At 41.1% G+C, this 16,611-nt stretch overlaps 1 protein-coding gene across 2 annotated transcripts in view; it reads left to right on the top strand.

Moving 5' to 3' along the window:
* Window positions 1-16,260, top strand: part of ramp1 (receptor activity modifying protein 1) — a 59,068-nt gene extending 42,808 nt beyond the window's left edge. For both annotated transcript variants that reach the window (XM_040027725.1, XM_040027726.1), the window contains exon 3: window positions 14,638-16,260. In XM_040027725.1, the coding sequence (XP_039883659.1) occupies window positions 14,638-14,893 (256 nt within the window). In that variant the 3' untranslated portion in view covers window positions 14,894-16,260. The remainder of the gene's footprint in view (window positions 1-14,637) is intronic.
* Window positions 16,261-16,611: the final 351 nt, after the last annotated feature.

Raw genomic sequence — 16,611 nt, 5'->3', positions numbered from 1 at the left:
GCATTTAGGATTTTGTGTATGTTTTGTGATGAAATGAGTAATAAACTGAATTCTAATCATGTTTAAAAAGAAAAAAACATATATTTAATGAAAAAGCAAAACCTCGAAGGTAGTATCTAAACATGAATTAACACTAGCTTGAAAGTTTTAATATATGCTTCCACTTTAAAACCCTTTAAACCTTTACAAGAAGAAATAACAGGCTCATCCTCACATTCACTCTGAAAAGTCACCACAGTTTACTGCTAATGCTAGCAATTTTTCAATCGATGTAACTGCCAAGTCTGAGCCAGTTTGCTGACTCAGACTCTTTCCTATGTTCCTCGTGTAGCAGCTTTCAGTGAGGACTAGGTTACATCATGGAAAAGTTCAATTAAATGCTTCGCAGTTCTAACCACGTCCTTCCTCTCTAATTGAAAGCCTAATATCCCTTTATTTGCTGTAAACATGTAAAGACATTTAAAGTGGTTCTTGCAGGCTCTGCTGACATAAAACATGCCAGTGTTTGTGAATTAAGTCCCACTAACGTCTAATCAGTGACCAGATATAAGAAGCTGAGTCCGAATCATCCTGAGAAGTTTGGTTTTGTTGAGTGCATCTTTTCCATCTGTAAAAATACCAACAACTCGAGATAATTGCGTGCCTATAAATATTTATGGGGTCTATTAGATACGCTTTCACTTTAGTCAGTCCATCTGCCAGCCTCAGTAGCACAAGACACTGAGGGCTGTGTCTGCTCATCTATCTACACCGTCTGTTGGGTTAGTCAGCTAATTGTAGCACATTATTACATTACTGCGCTCATTATGGAAGTAGCTTATTCTAGCTCCCGACACATGCACAGACACACTTCTCCAGCTTTAGTCCATAAACGCTCTGAAATCCACTTAAGCTTTGCTCTGTTTTAGTCTTGATTTGCTGTGAAAAGGAAATAATTAGAAATCCTCAAAGGTGAACTGATTTAAAGAATCCCAAAAGGCCAATTCTGGTGATTCATTAGAAATCATTATAGCCTGGATTCATGCTTTCATTACAGGTATTCATTTTTACTTTTACAGCATGATATATCACATGATTCGGTTTTTAAATGCTGTGTAAAATGATACTAGTGATGAAAAATGGGAATTCTTTTTGTTTCTGTTTGTTCATTAAAGAAAAATCCACCAGAAACAATGAAAAACTGTGTTCTAGATCCTTCAGAGGATGATAGCAGCTTTGCACACTTGGCATTGGCCATGTGAGTGGGGTTTGGGTAAGGCGGCTGCGGTGGTCCGGCCGTGGGATGAAGGGCTCTCCCCCACGTTGGGAACCATGCGTGCAGATACCGTATGTTGATGTTCTCTGCACAAACAGCTCTCAAAACAAAAAGCATGAGAGCAAAGTGCATTGTGCCGGCAGTTTTTCTCTTTCTTGGCTCATGCAGTTCCTATCAGTCTCCATCACTGCTGGTTCTTAGCAGCAGTATTTCATAAAATCTCTGATCTTCCCTTAACGACTGGTTTCTGGAGCTTTGATCAACTTCTCCACTTCCGCATTTGTGAAGGTTTTTCTGGACTTTGTTTGCTACACACTAGAAATAACGGCTTGTCGTTAGTTTGGTTTTCTTCACTCAATTAAAAATTTCTTGCCAATATTTGGATTGCTGGAGCTAATTTCTCTGTACCGACACAGCTAATGATCCCAAATGAAAGAAACTTCATTTTAAGCCATTCCAGGTCGAGAATTGTAAACAGAAATATGTTATAAGAATCAAACATGGCCTTTGGGTGTAGTTGCTGGGTTGAAACACTTTTTTTAAAATTACTAAATAATCTGACGTGTGTCATTTCAGCTACAGTTACCTGTTTGTCAGGTGAAAAAGCCATTATTTGAACTCAGCATCCAGCTGGACACAAGGGTTAGAATACAAAGAATGATATGATGTTTTCTGCCTTTGACCTTAAATACATTTTCAGACTGCACACGTTTGAAAATAACCATCATCTGTGATTCTGCGAGACTTTTCCGCCTGTGTTTTTGTTAGAGGATATTTTGGTCAGTCAGTCATGCATGTTCGTAAGCCGTCTGTAATAATTTAAAAACCCTTTTGTGGGTGTGCTGAGTTCATATTGGTTTATGCACAAACCCGGGCCAGATAAATCTAGTGAGCTCAGTAGTGTGGAAAGCTTACTGAAGTTCCCTCTCTGTGGACCTGTGTGATTAAACAGCTGATTACTTGGTGATTAGAAATGGATTGCTTATGTTTTCATAACTCTAATGACTGGATAACGTCCAGCAGTGGCTGCGTTGCTGCATGATTGCAGCTGTTATGCAATAAATCTTTAATAGCGTTAGGACGATGATTCGAATACTTGCCTCAGTAAGGGTGGTTTTTCATTCGCATTAGCCTGATATGTGATAGCTGGACACAAACACGGACAGAACAGGAAGCAGCCTGTCAGTAGCATCATTTATGCAGACTGTAATTTAGGAAGAAAACTCCAGTTACATTTTGTTAAGCTCTGATTTATTTTCCATAAAGAAAAAAAAGTCAAACCACATCATATCCACACTGTAAAAAAAGAAGAAAGAAATCCTGCTGTGAGAAGAAGAAATCTTTGCAATCCGGGAAAAAAACCCACGTAGAATTTCATTTTCTCTCCCATTGTTGCTCTAAGTCAGCATCTTTATAATCTTTTTCTTCGCTTAGTTCGAAATGTAATTTCAGGAGTTCTTAGGACTGCACTGTGTGCAGATGCCAATATAGTGTAAGCTAATAATGTGCATATATAGAAGCCCTTAGAGGAGCGCACAACAAAAGGTGTTTTCTGCTTTAATTGAGCCGTCTTCTTGTTCTGTGCCTTCACATCAATACTGCAAACATTCACTTTGACGATTCACTGGTCCCACCGGGTTTCTGCTGAAGCTGGAAAGGAATTAAAGATGAGAATATTTTCCTCCCGCTGTTGTGCACCGTTGCTTCTCATTCTCTCTGTTCTGTCGTTATAGCGCTGTTCAGTGATACGCTATCTTTTCAGATAAGCAAACACAAACACACCATGCCTGTTTATACAGCCCATCAATTAATTTGCCACGTTTTTCATCTGCGTTCTAACGGTATCATAAATAACACGTCTGCCTTTACAAGTTTGTGCCTCATTATAAGGAGAAAAGCTTTGATGTACTCACCGTAGTCACCTGCTGCTACCTTTGTTGCTCCTGCGACAAAAGCAGGTAAAAAAGAAATCAGATTGCAGTTATATGACAGGAAGTCTTCACCTCTATCTGTGCCATTACTGCAAATACGTTACAGCGTGCTCTCAAGCATAGTATTGTATTTTTTCACTGTGAGCTATGGACTGTAAGAGTCAGCTTGTTATGGTCCATAGTTTTCACATTTCATAGTGGTGTCGGCCACATGTGGGTTTAGGCAAATGTGAGTGACAGGAGTGGAAAAATGAAATTGTAGATCCACAGCAAGGAAGCTGGAGGAAGCTCTGGGCCTTAGTGCAATACATCGATCTTTCCCTGAAGATAAACCATCACTACACACCTTTATGTGGACATCTAGAAGTTTATGACAATAAAATGGATGGATTGCTGGTCACAGGAGGCTGGACCCACCTGGAGTAGACACCAGTCTATTGCAGACTATTATTCAAAGGAACAAAGTAACTAATTTTCAAGTTCTTTCCATACTCACTAGTAAATATGTGTGATTACAAATTGATTTAATGATAGCATATACTGTACTTGAGATTTGTTATCCCAGCATCATCTTACAAAAAATGCCTCCATAAGACGGAAATCTGACAGTCACCTTGAGCTTATTTAGTTTATATAAGTAGTTCTTTCAGAGTTTTGAGACATGATCTGATTTCAGTAAGAATCCTTCTTTACAGAGACTCACATCAAACCAAACGTCTCCTCACAGATCTTTTGCTGATTGACTTTTGTTTCCTTTGTTTTTTATAAGTTCTGCATCTGTGGTGAAGTTACTTTCTATCTTTCTGTGAACAACGCCTGATGTATTGAACAGTGTGCTCAGTTTTGACCCGCCTGAACGTGCTTTGATTACATGCACTGCCCTCCTAGAAACCTTCAATCTAGTCTTGATTCAGTGTCGAGAAATCTTCTCTCAGCTTGGAATACCAATTTGACTTCTGACACTTTGTGTTAACTCCGATGCTTCCTCCCATCACAAGACTACTTATTAGGCAACGTTGCCGGAAACTAAACCCAACGGCAAATTTATAACATGTGAACAACGGCTGCAGGTTTATTTAGCTGAAAAAAAGCCTCTGAGGAGTGGATTAAATCCATATGAGTGAGCACACATATGGAACTTTACAAAGACAGAATCTGGAAGTGGAAGTGGTGCAGAGTATTAATTATATATATATATATTTTATTTATCTTGTTTCTGAACTTGTGTCTCTCCATCCCAACCTGTTTCATATCGATATATTCAGGATTTTCAGCAGCACTCGGCAGATGGGGGAACCCCGAAGGACGACAGAGCAGTGTAGTGTAAGAAAATGACTCACTCACGTCATCATTTTTGTTGTGAGCTTTAGTAGATTTGTTTCTGCGATCAGCTGACGTTTACTTTGTGGATTTAACCAAATACTTTCTGGAATATTCTGCATGTAGGCAGATGTTATGTGACCCGTTTTGGCTTCTGTCCAAATGAAAAGGTGGAATTTAGCACCCGTTAGAAAAGAACATCATCTGCTTAAATTGACCCTGACCTACTGTGCAAAACCTAAATAATTGCACATTTATAAGCGATACAAATTAAACTCATATTTGCAAATTAATATTATTTTAAAAACTTGTCAGAAGGTTCACTAAACACATCATTTTTGTTGTGCGCTTTAGTAGATTTGTCTCTTTGTGTACAGGCTGCAATCAGCTGACGTTTACTTTGTAGATTTAAAATATAATTATATATAATTTTTGGCAAGTATATCATATTTCAGCCTTTAAAGGGTTAAATGTCCAGTCTGTGAATGCAGTAACTGAAGCTTTGATTAGCTTTTTATATTTTTGGGGGTCAAACTGCACAAAACTGTGTTTGATGATGTTTGGTGAGCTGTGTGGGACGCAGGACTTCCAGTAACTGCCACTGAAAAAGCAAACAATCCCAAACATCCACTTTAATCCCAGGTTATACTGCATGTGTGTGTTTTAGCTTAACTTCACTGTAATGCAGTGTTGAACTGGACCTGAGGCGTAAGCTGTGTATGAACACATGCACCATCGGCAGGTTTCATGCTTGTTTGCAGTAATTCTTTGGGTTTTTGTATCTTGACTTCACAGAGTGCAATGACCACTTCGTAGCATCTGACTTTGTTTATGTGTCCAAATCCAGCAGTGATGTCTGAACTTATGCACACACACATGTGTGTATTCATATCCTTGTGGGGACATCTCATTGACATATTGCTTTCCCTAGCCGCTTACCCATCAAAGATTCATTGCTAACCCTGACCCTTACCCTAAACCTAACCATAACGTAACTGTAACCCTGACACTAAAACCACATTTGGAGTCACATAAATGCCTTAACACTCGTGAGGACGGGGATTTTGTCCCCATAACAGCTGTTGGTCCACACAAGTGTAGTAAACGTCCAACGTTTGGTCCCCACAAAGATTTATAAACATACTACACACACACGCACGCGTGCAAATGTTAACTCACAGACTTTCACGCAAACAGAGCTGACAGAGTAAATTTATACTTGAGCAGAAAACATACACAAGTACAAACACAAATGCAGCGATTCTATCTACACACGCACACACAAACGCACACACACACATGTCAAAAATAAACATCCTCACACACTCAAAGCTCCATCTGTTCACCCCATGATATGATGTTTGATTTGAAATGTATACGACGGGTGAGAGAAAAGAAAAGTGAAAAACATATATAATCTGAGGGAGAAACCATGTGACAAGCATGTGCGTATTTCAGGTGCCAAAAGCAACAGAAAACACTGCACTACCAGAACAAAGCACACCTTTCAAACGTTGCTAAATATTTATCACTTTTCCTCTTGGGAGGGAAAGAAATTACACACAGAGGAGGAAATAAGACGCTGGAGGGCCACAAAATAACAAAGTAGGAAGAAAAAGTAGGACTTTTTGTCAGATGTCCTTGTAGAGTGTTTGACTTGTTTTCTTTGGATTTCTTTGGTTTGGATGGATTTCTTCCGTTTTTCTCTAAGACAATATCTCCAAGAATTCATAGCAGGAATATTTTCAACAATGAGTGTGAGTGATGAGGAGGTTTTTCTGGTTGACAGCTGAGTCCTTTCCCGAGATTATACAGTTTGAGGTCCTCATAGATTTGTATCTGTGTGTAAAACCTTTAATTTCCCCGTCCTCAGCTTCAGCTCTAGCTCTTTGATGCTTGTCATCCCAGTTTTTCTTCAAGGGATCTCTTATATCTTATCAGATGTGACCGTGACGCTGTTGATCAAGACTGTTACAGCAGCGTGCTCTTTTTGTTTGATCTCCTCACAACACAACGGCATCTCTGCCGGTCGACTAACTCGTCTCCACAAAATGGAAGCGAAACAGATGATAAACACTCTCTGAATATAAATAATTAAAAACGTAGTAACGGCCTGACTCTGATGAGCAGAGAGAAACTCATTCTTGAATTTATTAACATCTTTGCCCACAAGCGACATCTGAATACTTTCATAATGTGATTAGCAAGGGATGTATAAGGGCAGGAGTCAGAACGGTGTCTTATTTGAATCGCCAGACACTTTATTAGGTACACTGTTTTCCCTTTAGAACTGCATTAATTCTTTGTGGCACATGGTTCAGAGATTTTGGTTCACACTGACGTGATGCTGCAGATTCGTCAGCTGCACGCCCACAATGCGAATCTCTTTATCCACCACATCACAAAGAGCCTCGAATGGATTGGGATCTGGTGACTGTGGAGCCCATTTGAGTGCAGTGAACTCAACGTTCAAGTAGTTTGTGTTGATTTGAGCTTTGTGACTTGGTGCATCGTCCTGCTGGAAGCAGGAGGTGGAGTCTGAATGATGCTCAGTTGGTACTAAGAGGCCCAAAGAGTGCCAAGAAAAGATTCCCCAGACTATTACACCAACACCAACAGCCTGAACATCTGCTGGATGGATCCATTCATGCTGTTTACACCAAATTATGATCCTACCATCAGAATCAGACCAAGAAACATGTTTCCAAACCTGTGATGTCCGATTTATGTGAGCAGGTCCAAACTGCAGCCTCAGTTTCCAGATCCTCGCTGACAGGAGTGGCAACTGGTCTGCTGCTCATTAAATCACCTTCTTTCCTATTCTGATCTTCACCATGCCTACATGCGTAAATGCACTCAGTTGCTGCCATCTGATTGGCTTTTTAGATATGCTGCATGGCAACAAAGTGTCCATTGATCATGTTTGGATAATTTAGTGCTAAAAAAATGTATGATTTCTTAGTGCAGTGGTTTTGACAAGTGACTGATCCTCAGTTCATTCCCAGCAGACAAAATCCCTTCAGAGCTGCATCAGGAGGAGCATCAAGCATTAAGACAAATGTCCCGAATCCTGCGGTGGTGAGAAAGCTGCATTCAGCTTACTTTAGAGTTTATAAAATTGTTCGTGAGGAGTCGACTTTCACATGAGAGATGTGTCATCGTTTTAATACAGCTGCAGCGGTGTGGGCTGATACTTCCTGTTATAGTTTAAGGGCTGAACACTGCACAGGGTTTCATAATATTTTCTTCAGCAGTTATTAGGCTATATCTTTTGTCGTGATGATTGCAATTTAAGCAGGAAGAATATGGCATTCCCATTACAAAGTAATACCAGGGAAGTGCCTTTCTACAGATTTGATTGGCCGACCCATTCATCATGTGGCTCGGTGATGAGAAGCAAGTTGATTTGCAGCCAAGGTTTAGCCAGATTCAGTTATTTTTCTCCCCGCCGTGCCGACACACCAACTGCCGGCCGGACTCGCTTCAGACATGAAAAACGGAGCTGCATTTCTTTCATGCGTGGTTACAGTCGACCTGAACTAACAGCAGCGAGACTCCAGGGACGCTCGCCACTCTGATTGTAATTTCATAGAGTGGTTTAATGCCACTAAATATAAACTACTCCTAAATATAATATAACTCGGAGGTCATGGGGAGTGCAACATTATACAGGAAACCAAGGGTATATTTTTTACTTTAACTGGATTTCCCAAGTGACATTTTCAGTTTGAGATAAAAAAAAAAAAAAGAAAGTCAGCAGAGAATAAAAGAGCGTTTCTGCAGGAAGCATCACCCCTCCCCTTACCTCACGCTGTGAGACTGAGGAGAGGTTTTCCCTGGATTGTGTGTCATTATTTTGTCACTATTTCGTTTTTAATAATCCATCTAGATCTGCACCACCAACAAGTCTCCTCAGCTAATAATTAATTTTCCACTGACAGCATGACTTCCATGGTCGAGATAACGATGTTTGTTGTTCCGGTTACTGTGAATAACTCAACATGACAGCAGAGTCCCTCACAAAATACAAGCGTGCAGTGCGCCATTATTTTTTCATAAACGCCCCATCAACCTGCCGCCGTACCTGGACATTTTGCCAGCCCGACTCCTCGTATTCCAGTCAGCAGAATAAAGGACCAGTTTTGAGCCGGCAAGTCACCGGAGCAGCGTCTCTGTGTGTTATTTTTACTTATTCATCATCTTTGGCTTTATTTATTCACACTGCTCTTCTGTCAGCGGATCAAACTAGTTGAAACAGCAGAGTCGTGTCTAATTCAGCCGCCCTCATGGTTTAAAAGCCTGACCCTCCGTCTGCATCTTGTGTCCTTCGCCTTTTCTCCACCTTTCCCTGCATGTGGTTCACAGATGGTCGGTGGCGGGATGTTTCAGAGAATACGATTCTGCATACCGAAGCAGGTTACATAAGCACAAGCTGTGAAATTATTGTACATTTAGACATATTTTTCCAATCTCACACCCTTTTGTTATGAGTGAGATTGGACACATCGTCTGTCTCTCTCTGTCTCACACATTCAGGGGATCCAAATGGATCAAATGAATTTAAAAAACCACTTGAGGTTTGACCATGCATACTTTAATTTATGCTGATGAACTAAACAACTGGCTTGTTTTATACACCAACACACCAACACCTACACAGCGCAGATCAAAGTGAAATATCTAGATGTGCAGTGCTTCGTTTGTGTTCCACATAAACCCCTTACCGCTGTGTAGGGAGGATAAAAAGTTGCATAACGTTTGGCAAAGGAAGCAAAGTCGTATCTGCAGGATTGTGCTTGTGGCAGTGCTGCGGAGGGTGCGCGTGCTCGAGGCGTCACAAAGAATTAAAGGTTGTCGATAACCTACATAAGCTGATTTCTCTGCCTCGGAAACCCGTGTTTGAAATTTGTTGTTACAGAAACTAAATGACAATATTAATGAATTCAGTTTTTGCTGATAGGCATGTCGACTAAAGCTCCGGTCTCATCATCTGTTTGTCTTAGACAACAACAAATAAAACGTGACAACCTTTTCTGAACTCCATTCTCTCTTTTATCCACCTCCCCACGTTTGACTTCAGAGAATACTTTAACCTTTAAAGAAAAATGCCGCCTAATTGTAAAGCGGTTTTTAAATAGCAGCAAGAGCGAGAGGCTTCGTTGCTGTTTGTAATAGCAAGCCTTGCATGAAGCTATCTTAATTCTTTGTTTAAATGAGGCAAACCATCTCTGTAAACCTTCTCCTCTCAGTCCTGGGATATATGCTGAAATGGAAAATTGAATTCGAGGAAGCGGACTATTTTTGCGTTTCTTAATTTTCTGAGTAAACTCGATACCCTCACATTGGTTAAGACCTGTGTTGAAAACAAAACTCTTATATGCATATTTTGGAGCTTATGTTTCTGGGTTGAATTTAAATGTGTGATTCACTGTAAGCAAGGACCAGGACGAGAGGCCCTCAGCTCTGTGTCTCCGTACTTAGACTACTCTTAATCCAGAGCTCTTAAGAATACTGTTTACTAACTGAATATGATTTATTGAGAATTAAATTAGGCTACTTGCTAATTACACTCTGATGACCCAGCAGAACAGAATCCCAGCAGTGGTGGTGAAGATGAAGATGGAGGCTTGGATGGAGCTCTGAGTGAGCAGGTGAGGTGGAGATGAGGAGGAGGTACAGACTGACGGAGGAGCACTGAGAGTTAAAGCACACAGGCTGATTAGCTCGCAGAAAGTGGGCAAGAAAATGAAAGTGATGTAAAGAAAAGATTAGCAGCTGAACACCAAGGAAGCAGAAAGATGAGAGATTGCACATCTTCCATGTTGAACTCACACATAAGCTTTATTTAAAGCAGACCAGGGTTGGTCACCAAAATTTACCAAAAAAGGTTAGAGGGAAAGTAAAAGCAAGCTAGGTTAGGAGCCCGCTAACTAGTGTTAATGTATAAGGAAAATACAAAAGTTTCAGTCACTGAAAGGAAAGAAACTCACAGTACTTCTTGGACTGACTATTATTACAATGAACCAAAAGGTAATCCATAATGTTTGCTATATAATCACATTAAGAATGATCAACACCTGAGACACAGGTGAGCAGTTCAGTTCAGTTAAATTCAATTTTATTTATATAGCAGCAGTTGCCTTAAGGCACTTTATACTGTAAAGATCCCACAAAAATACAGAATCGAACAGCCCCTGTGAGCAAGCACTTTGGTGACAGTGGGAAGGAAAAACTCCCTTTTAACAGGAAGAAACCTCCAGCAGCAGGCTCAGGGAGGGGCGGGGCCATCTGCTGCGACCGGTTGGGGTGAGAGAAGGAAGACAGGATAAAAGACATGCTGTGGAAGAGAGACAGAGATTAATATTAACTAATGGTTAAATGCAGACAGGTGTATAAATACACAGTGAGTGCAGGAGAAACAGTGCATCATGGGAGTCCCCCGGCAGCCTACACCTATTGCAGCATAACTGAGGGAGGATTCAGGGTCACCTGGTCCAGCCCTAACTATATGCTTTAGTAAAAAGGAAAGTTTGAAGCCTAATCTTGAAAGTAGAGATAGTGTCTGTCTCCTGAATCCAAACTGGAAGCTGGTTCCACAGAAGAGAGGCCTGAAAACTGAAGGCTCTGCCTCCCATTCTGCTTTTAAATACTCTAGGAACAACAAGTAGGCCTGCAGAGCGAGAGCGAAGTGCTCTAATAGGGTGATATGGTACTACAAGGTCATTAAGATGAGATGGGGCCTGATTATTTAAGACCTTGTATGTGAGGAGCAGGATTTTGAATTCTGGATTTAACAGGAAGCCAAAACAGGAGAAATCTGCTCTCTCTTTCTAGTCCCTGTCAGGACTCTTGCTGCAGCATTTTGGATTAGCTGAAGGCTTTTCAGGGAGTTTTTTGGACATTCCTGATAATAATGAATTACAGTCGTCCAGCCTGGAAGTAATAAATGCATGAACTAGCTTTTCAGCGTCACTCTGTGACAGTTTTTTTTACAGATATTGCACAAAAGTAATATATATTGAGAGAAAGTTGCCCATGTCAATATACAACACATATCTTAGTACAATCTTAATATGGTTCAAAATACAATTGAAATTGATGTATAGTTGTGATTAAAGGGGACATGGAGATATTTTAACTTTGACCTCACAGACTTTAAGTTTGTAGTCAGCCTCAAGTGGTCGTCTAGGGAACTGCAGTTTTGGTCAATCCTACAAGAAAACAGAGGCTCCTAAGCTGCTCCCGTGGACACAAGATAATAACCTTTTCTTCCTTTTGAGTTGGAAAACATTTAATCTGCAATAGAAGCATAAATGCGTTCAAAGCACCTTGCAAAACTTACCTTGCACTTACCCTATTAGAGCAGTTTGAAATGTCACAGCCTGTATGCCGAGTTTAGACAGTGCTGAAACTGAAATAGTATACCATTTACTTTCAAAGTGCAGTGTGTATAGCAGCCAAATGGCCTCCTGACACACAGGCTGAATCACTCTTTTCTCTGTTGCATAAGATTTTATGATCAAATGAAATGGTGCCTAACAGAAATTACACCGAGAGCTGCATTTAGCAGCCTGCTGAAGCGCGTACATGCAAACACACACGCTCCATACTGTCGGCTTTAATTTGACGCTAACCTCAGCGACGCGGGGTGAACTGGTAACCACCTCCATCTCTGTGTGTGCACTGCGCCTGCCTCGACTCTGTTGTGCTTTCTTTTGCTCAGTGACTCATAAGCATCCCCTAAAACCCCAGTGCTCATTAGGCCAGCAGCAGGACCAATGTTCTTTTTTTTAATCTCTGCTGCAAATGATTTGCAGGACTTCAAGGAAACAGTCGAGGAAGGAGGTACACACCCAGAAAAAGTGAACTTGCTACCTACAGCAGCACACAGTGCTTTGTAGCGCTGGTGCCGTGCCAAGCTGCCCTGAGCTGTTTGCATCTGCAAACCTTCCACAAATAAGACCTCGTGTTGGGGCTGCATCGTCAAAAGCGCTTCAACATTAAACTAACACGTTAAAAACAGAGAGCACATATTCAGTACTTGACGCGCTGATTAGAAGTAGCGATCCATCCACAGAAAATCATCATCTAACCTTTTAATTCCCCGCAGAGCCGTAAGCGCATTTAAGCCTCTTTCTTGTTTTATGGTCCTTACTCTTTTAGTTTAGTCTCAGAGGTCTCATTAACCAAATTTCTTGTCGCAGCCAACAGCTGTTTTCAGCAAAATCCTCAGATAAAGCCGCTGCACGCTACCCGCCCAGCATGAAATGGCAATAACAGTGAGCGACTAGTTAGTGAACAAAGTGGAATAGTAAGCTGCCGCAAGTTTCCCTCAGGAGGAGGCAAAAAGACAGAGCTAAAAGGAGAGTAAACTGGAAGGTGGCCACTCTGGGTGAATGCTAATGTTGGCTAAATGTGCAAACACAAATATTATGGTTTGGTTCATATATGAGTGGAAAAAGTTACTTTATGAGATAAAGCCACAGAGCTTGGCTTTTTCACAGCGCTGAGGGGTCAAAGGTGGAGCAGGTGGAGCATTAAAAGCGAGCTGTTTATTGTGGCTGATGGTAAAAGGCAAAACACAAAAAGGGAAACTGAGAAGTATAAATAAAACCAAAACATGTAGAAAAAACCGAGGCAGGAAGAACAGACTGACACTGGACAGCGTCTCACACACAGCTGGACCAAATCACAGAAGATGAGACAAGGGAAGCTAAACTAAATGTGACTTTCAAAGTAAAACAGGAAGTGCAATAATTAAACAGGAAGCACAAAGACACATGAATGAAGTAACTACAGGAGACCTGACTCCCGAGACTAAATACAGTAAGAGGTTGTTTTTAGATTTTATTACATGCTAAAGTGATAGAAGTAGACAGGAACATTTAAAGATGTTAGCCTGTGCTTTCTATTTTTCTGATTGTAAGAAAAAAAATGATCAGTCATATTTTTCTGCACTAACACAAGCAGCACCTGTAAAGATGTTCCCCAAACCAGCTTCTGACAGGAGGCTCTCCTGAGTGCTAGCATGCCATTGGATAATTGCATTAGCTTGGGGGGGTTGAAGGTTATCTTGTAAAATGCCTGGCACAGAAACCAGCACATCTTATCTGTGTAAATTCCCCACAGTGTGGAAGGTGGTCCTAGATGTGGTTTCAGAAGCGTAATGGATTTGGAATCAGAGCAGCCCGCACAGAACCAGCGCTGTGCTGTTTTCAAGTTTAACGGGCTCCTTTATTTCCACAAAGATGTGGGGAGGCCGGCCGCGTCAGTACGGCTGCTTGCACAAAGAGACAGAACAGCTTTGTACTTGATATGACAACCTCCTTCTACACTAGAAATGTCCCCGAATCACTCCTGAGTAGAAACACTCTTAACTATCAGTCTGGGCTGTCTAGCCATCCTGTCTCCTCACCGAGGGCATCGCCATCCTCAGATATCTCCAGGCCTTGCACAAATGATTATGGATGAAACATACTGGATTAAATCAACTATAGAAAATTTATTTGAATCACAAAGTAAATTATAGTAGTCAATAATAATAAATCATTTTCATTAAAAACATTCTAATATAAAAGTTTGATTTTTCTTCTCCATCCATCCATTTTCTTCCTCTTATCCAAAAGAGGGCTGGAGCCTCATCCAGCTGTCGTAGGGTGATTTAGAATCGCCAGTTAACCCCAGAATTAACCTGACTGTGTATGGATTTTGGTTAACTGGTGACTCTTTAACTGGGAGGAATTGTGGGAGGAAGGAGTACTCAGGCAGGCACAGAGAGACCGCAGACTGAAGTCAGGGCCTTCTTGCTGTGAAGCGATGGTGCTAACCACTGCAAAGCCATGCCATCCGTTTTTTACCTTCTCATTCTTTATAAAACCTGGTGACAGCTGCTGTTAGTTAAACGAATTAACTTGACACAGCCAATAAAATCTACATGCATCGGCTATCACGTTAGCAAGGAAACTGGGCGCTAGCTTGGCTACCGATGATCGGGATCTGCTTTTGCCTGAAGTTCATGATTGAAGTTTGAGTGTTGACAGGATGTAGCGACACTTCCTGTTGGGTAAGTGTATAGCGAGTTTGTTCTGCGTCTCACTTTGCTGCCTTCTCTTTTTTTGTTTTGTTCTGCAGGCTCTACGAGGAGCTGACAAACTGCACGTACTTGGTAGCGCTGAAGATGGACTGCTTCTGGCCCAACCGGCTGGTGGATGAGTTCTTCATCCGGGTCCACAGGCACTACTTTCACGACTGCTCTCTGACCGGACGGCTTCCCATGGACCCTCCCAACCGCATCCTGGGTCCGTTTATTGTCGTGCCCATCCTGGTCACCCTTCTCATGACGGCGCTGGTGGTGTGGAGGAGCAAGCGCAGTGAGGGGATTGTGTAGGAAAGAGGCGGTTCCCAAGACTCAAGACAAGAGGTGCTTTTTGTCACGCCACTCTCACCTTCAGTGACCAAAGACTCTCTTCTCCTGAGTGTCAGTGTCTGGGTAAAACACAAAGGACCAGTATCGCTATATCATGGACCCAGAAGAGGAAATAAATGAGACTAAAAACCATATACTACTTCAGTGATGCTTCATTGTATCCACACCAGAGTGAAGGCTTTACAGCTCCTGCTCCTTCCACATGGATTGAAGTCATTTCTTTAGTTTACAGAGCACAAAGGTCACCTCCATCAGACCAGGAACAGGAAACGGCTAAAAGGACATCGTAAACACCAAAATCTCTTTGCTGAGAGAAATTGCTTGCAAATCATTTTGGATCTGATGCTAATCAATTTACACACATACACACACACACACACACACACACACACACACACACACACACACACACACACGCGCGAACAGGAATTTTACAACTATTCTTGGAAACCATGAGCATCACCTCACGCATCAACAGAGACTCAAACGACGAGGATACAGCAGGAGACAAAGTTTAGACTTCTGTTAGGGAACCCAGGGAAATGAACTGTGTGTATGCAGCATACCATAAATATATACACTATATACAATGTGAGATTGTCTTTGTAACATAACCGAGACAACAAATTATAGGTCAATACATTTATTTCTGTCAGATATTAAATTTTGTGATTTCTTGTAGTCGCTTTAACAGACGTGTGTATTATATTTATATATAATATACAGTTTATTAATCATGCATATGCTAAAGAAACACAATTAAGAGCAGAGACATCCAGACTCATATGTCAGGACTGCATCTCGGTCTTTCTTCGCTTGCAGGGGTTGAGGACTTTGATGATGTTGTGTTTTGCAGCTTCCATCATGGATTAAAAAAACGAAAACAAGAGCAAAGACTTGCAAACTCACAGTGGAAAACTCACAGTTCTAACTACACAGAGAACATAAAGCAGTGGGTTAAGTTAGCCAACAAACACCCCTGCCAAATGTTGCCATAGCCTAAAGCAGAGTTTGTGTATCGTGAACCTTAGGCTTCAATCGATTCATGATCTCCAAGTGTGGCAGAGTGTGCCGTGCAACCTGTTTCCTCATTGATATTTTCGAATGCTCTCTTCCCTTTATAGATTCATTGACCTGTCAGAAACACACCCACACTTTCCTGACACGATCTTTTCTTGTTGCTTGTGCCAAAAGTTCTTGGAAAAATAAAGGGCGGTGCTTCCTGTGGAATGTCTAATTTTCTGTTGGAGTGACTTCTGTTGACTGGTTTTAAATATCTATGTCCAAGAAGCAAAGTTCAATAAAACGTCTGTTTAATGTGTCTAATATGCTTGGGAGTTGCACTTGTGTTTCTTATGAGATGTAAATAGTGCAAAATGCTCCTGGATGTGTTAAATATTAATCATGAATCCAGCATTAATATATGCAGGCCTTAGTGCACCATGCTGAGTCATAATGAATGCACTTGGTTCAAGCATGTGTCATTTGCTGAAGTAGGAAACGTGAAAAAGGAAAAACTGTTAAATACTGTATAAACAAAGCAAGAAGCTCCTGTTTATATAGAAAAGAGTGTTTTTCACTCAGTAATTACTGATAAATGTAGCAATTAAATCTCATCAAGATCTCACACTAAACCACTGGGGAAAACATAAAATGAGCCTGTGAAGATGCCAGATATG

Source organism: Simochromis diagramma, unplaced genomic scaffold (genome assembly GCF_900408965.1).
Source record: "Simochromis diagramma unplaced genomic scaffold, fSimDia1.1 OVJJ01000343.1, whole genome shotgun sequence".
NCBI classification, from domain to species: Eukaryota; Metazoa; Chordata; class Actinopteri; order Cichliformes; family Cichlidae; genus Simochromis; species Simochromis diagramma.
Note: the sequence above shows the minus strand (reverse complement) of the source record. Positions and strands in the feature narration are given on the sequence as shown.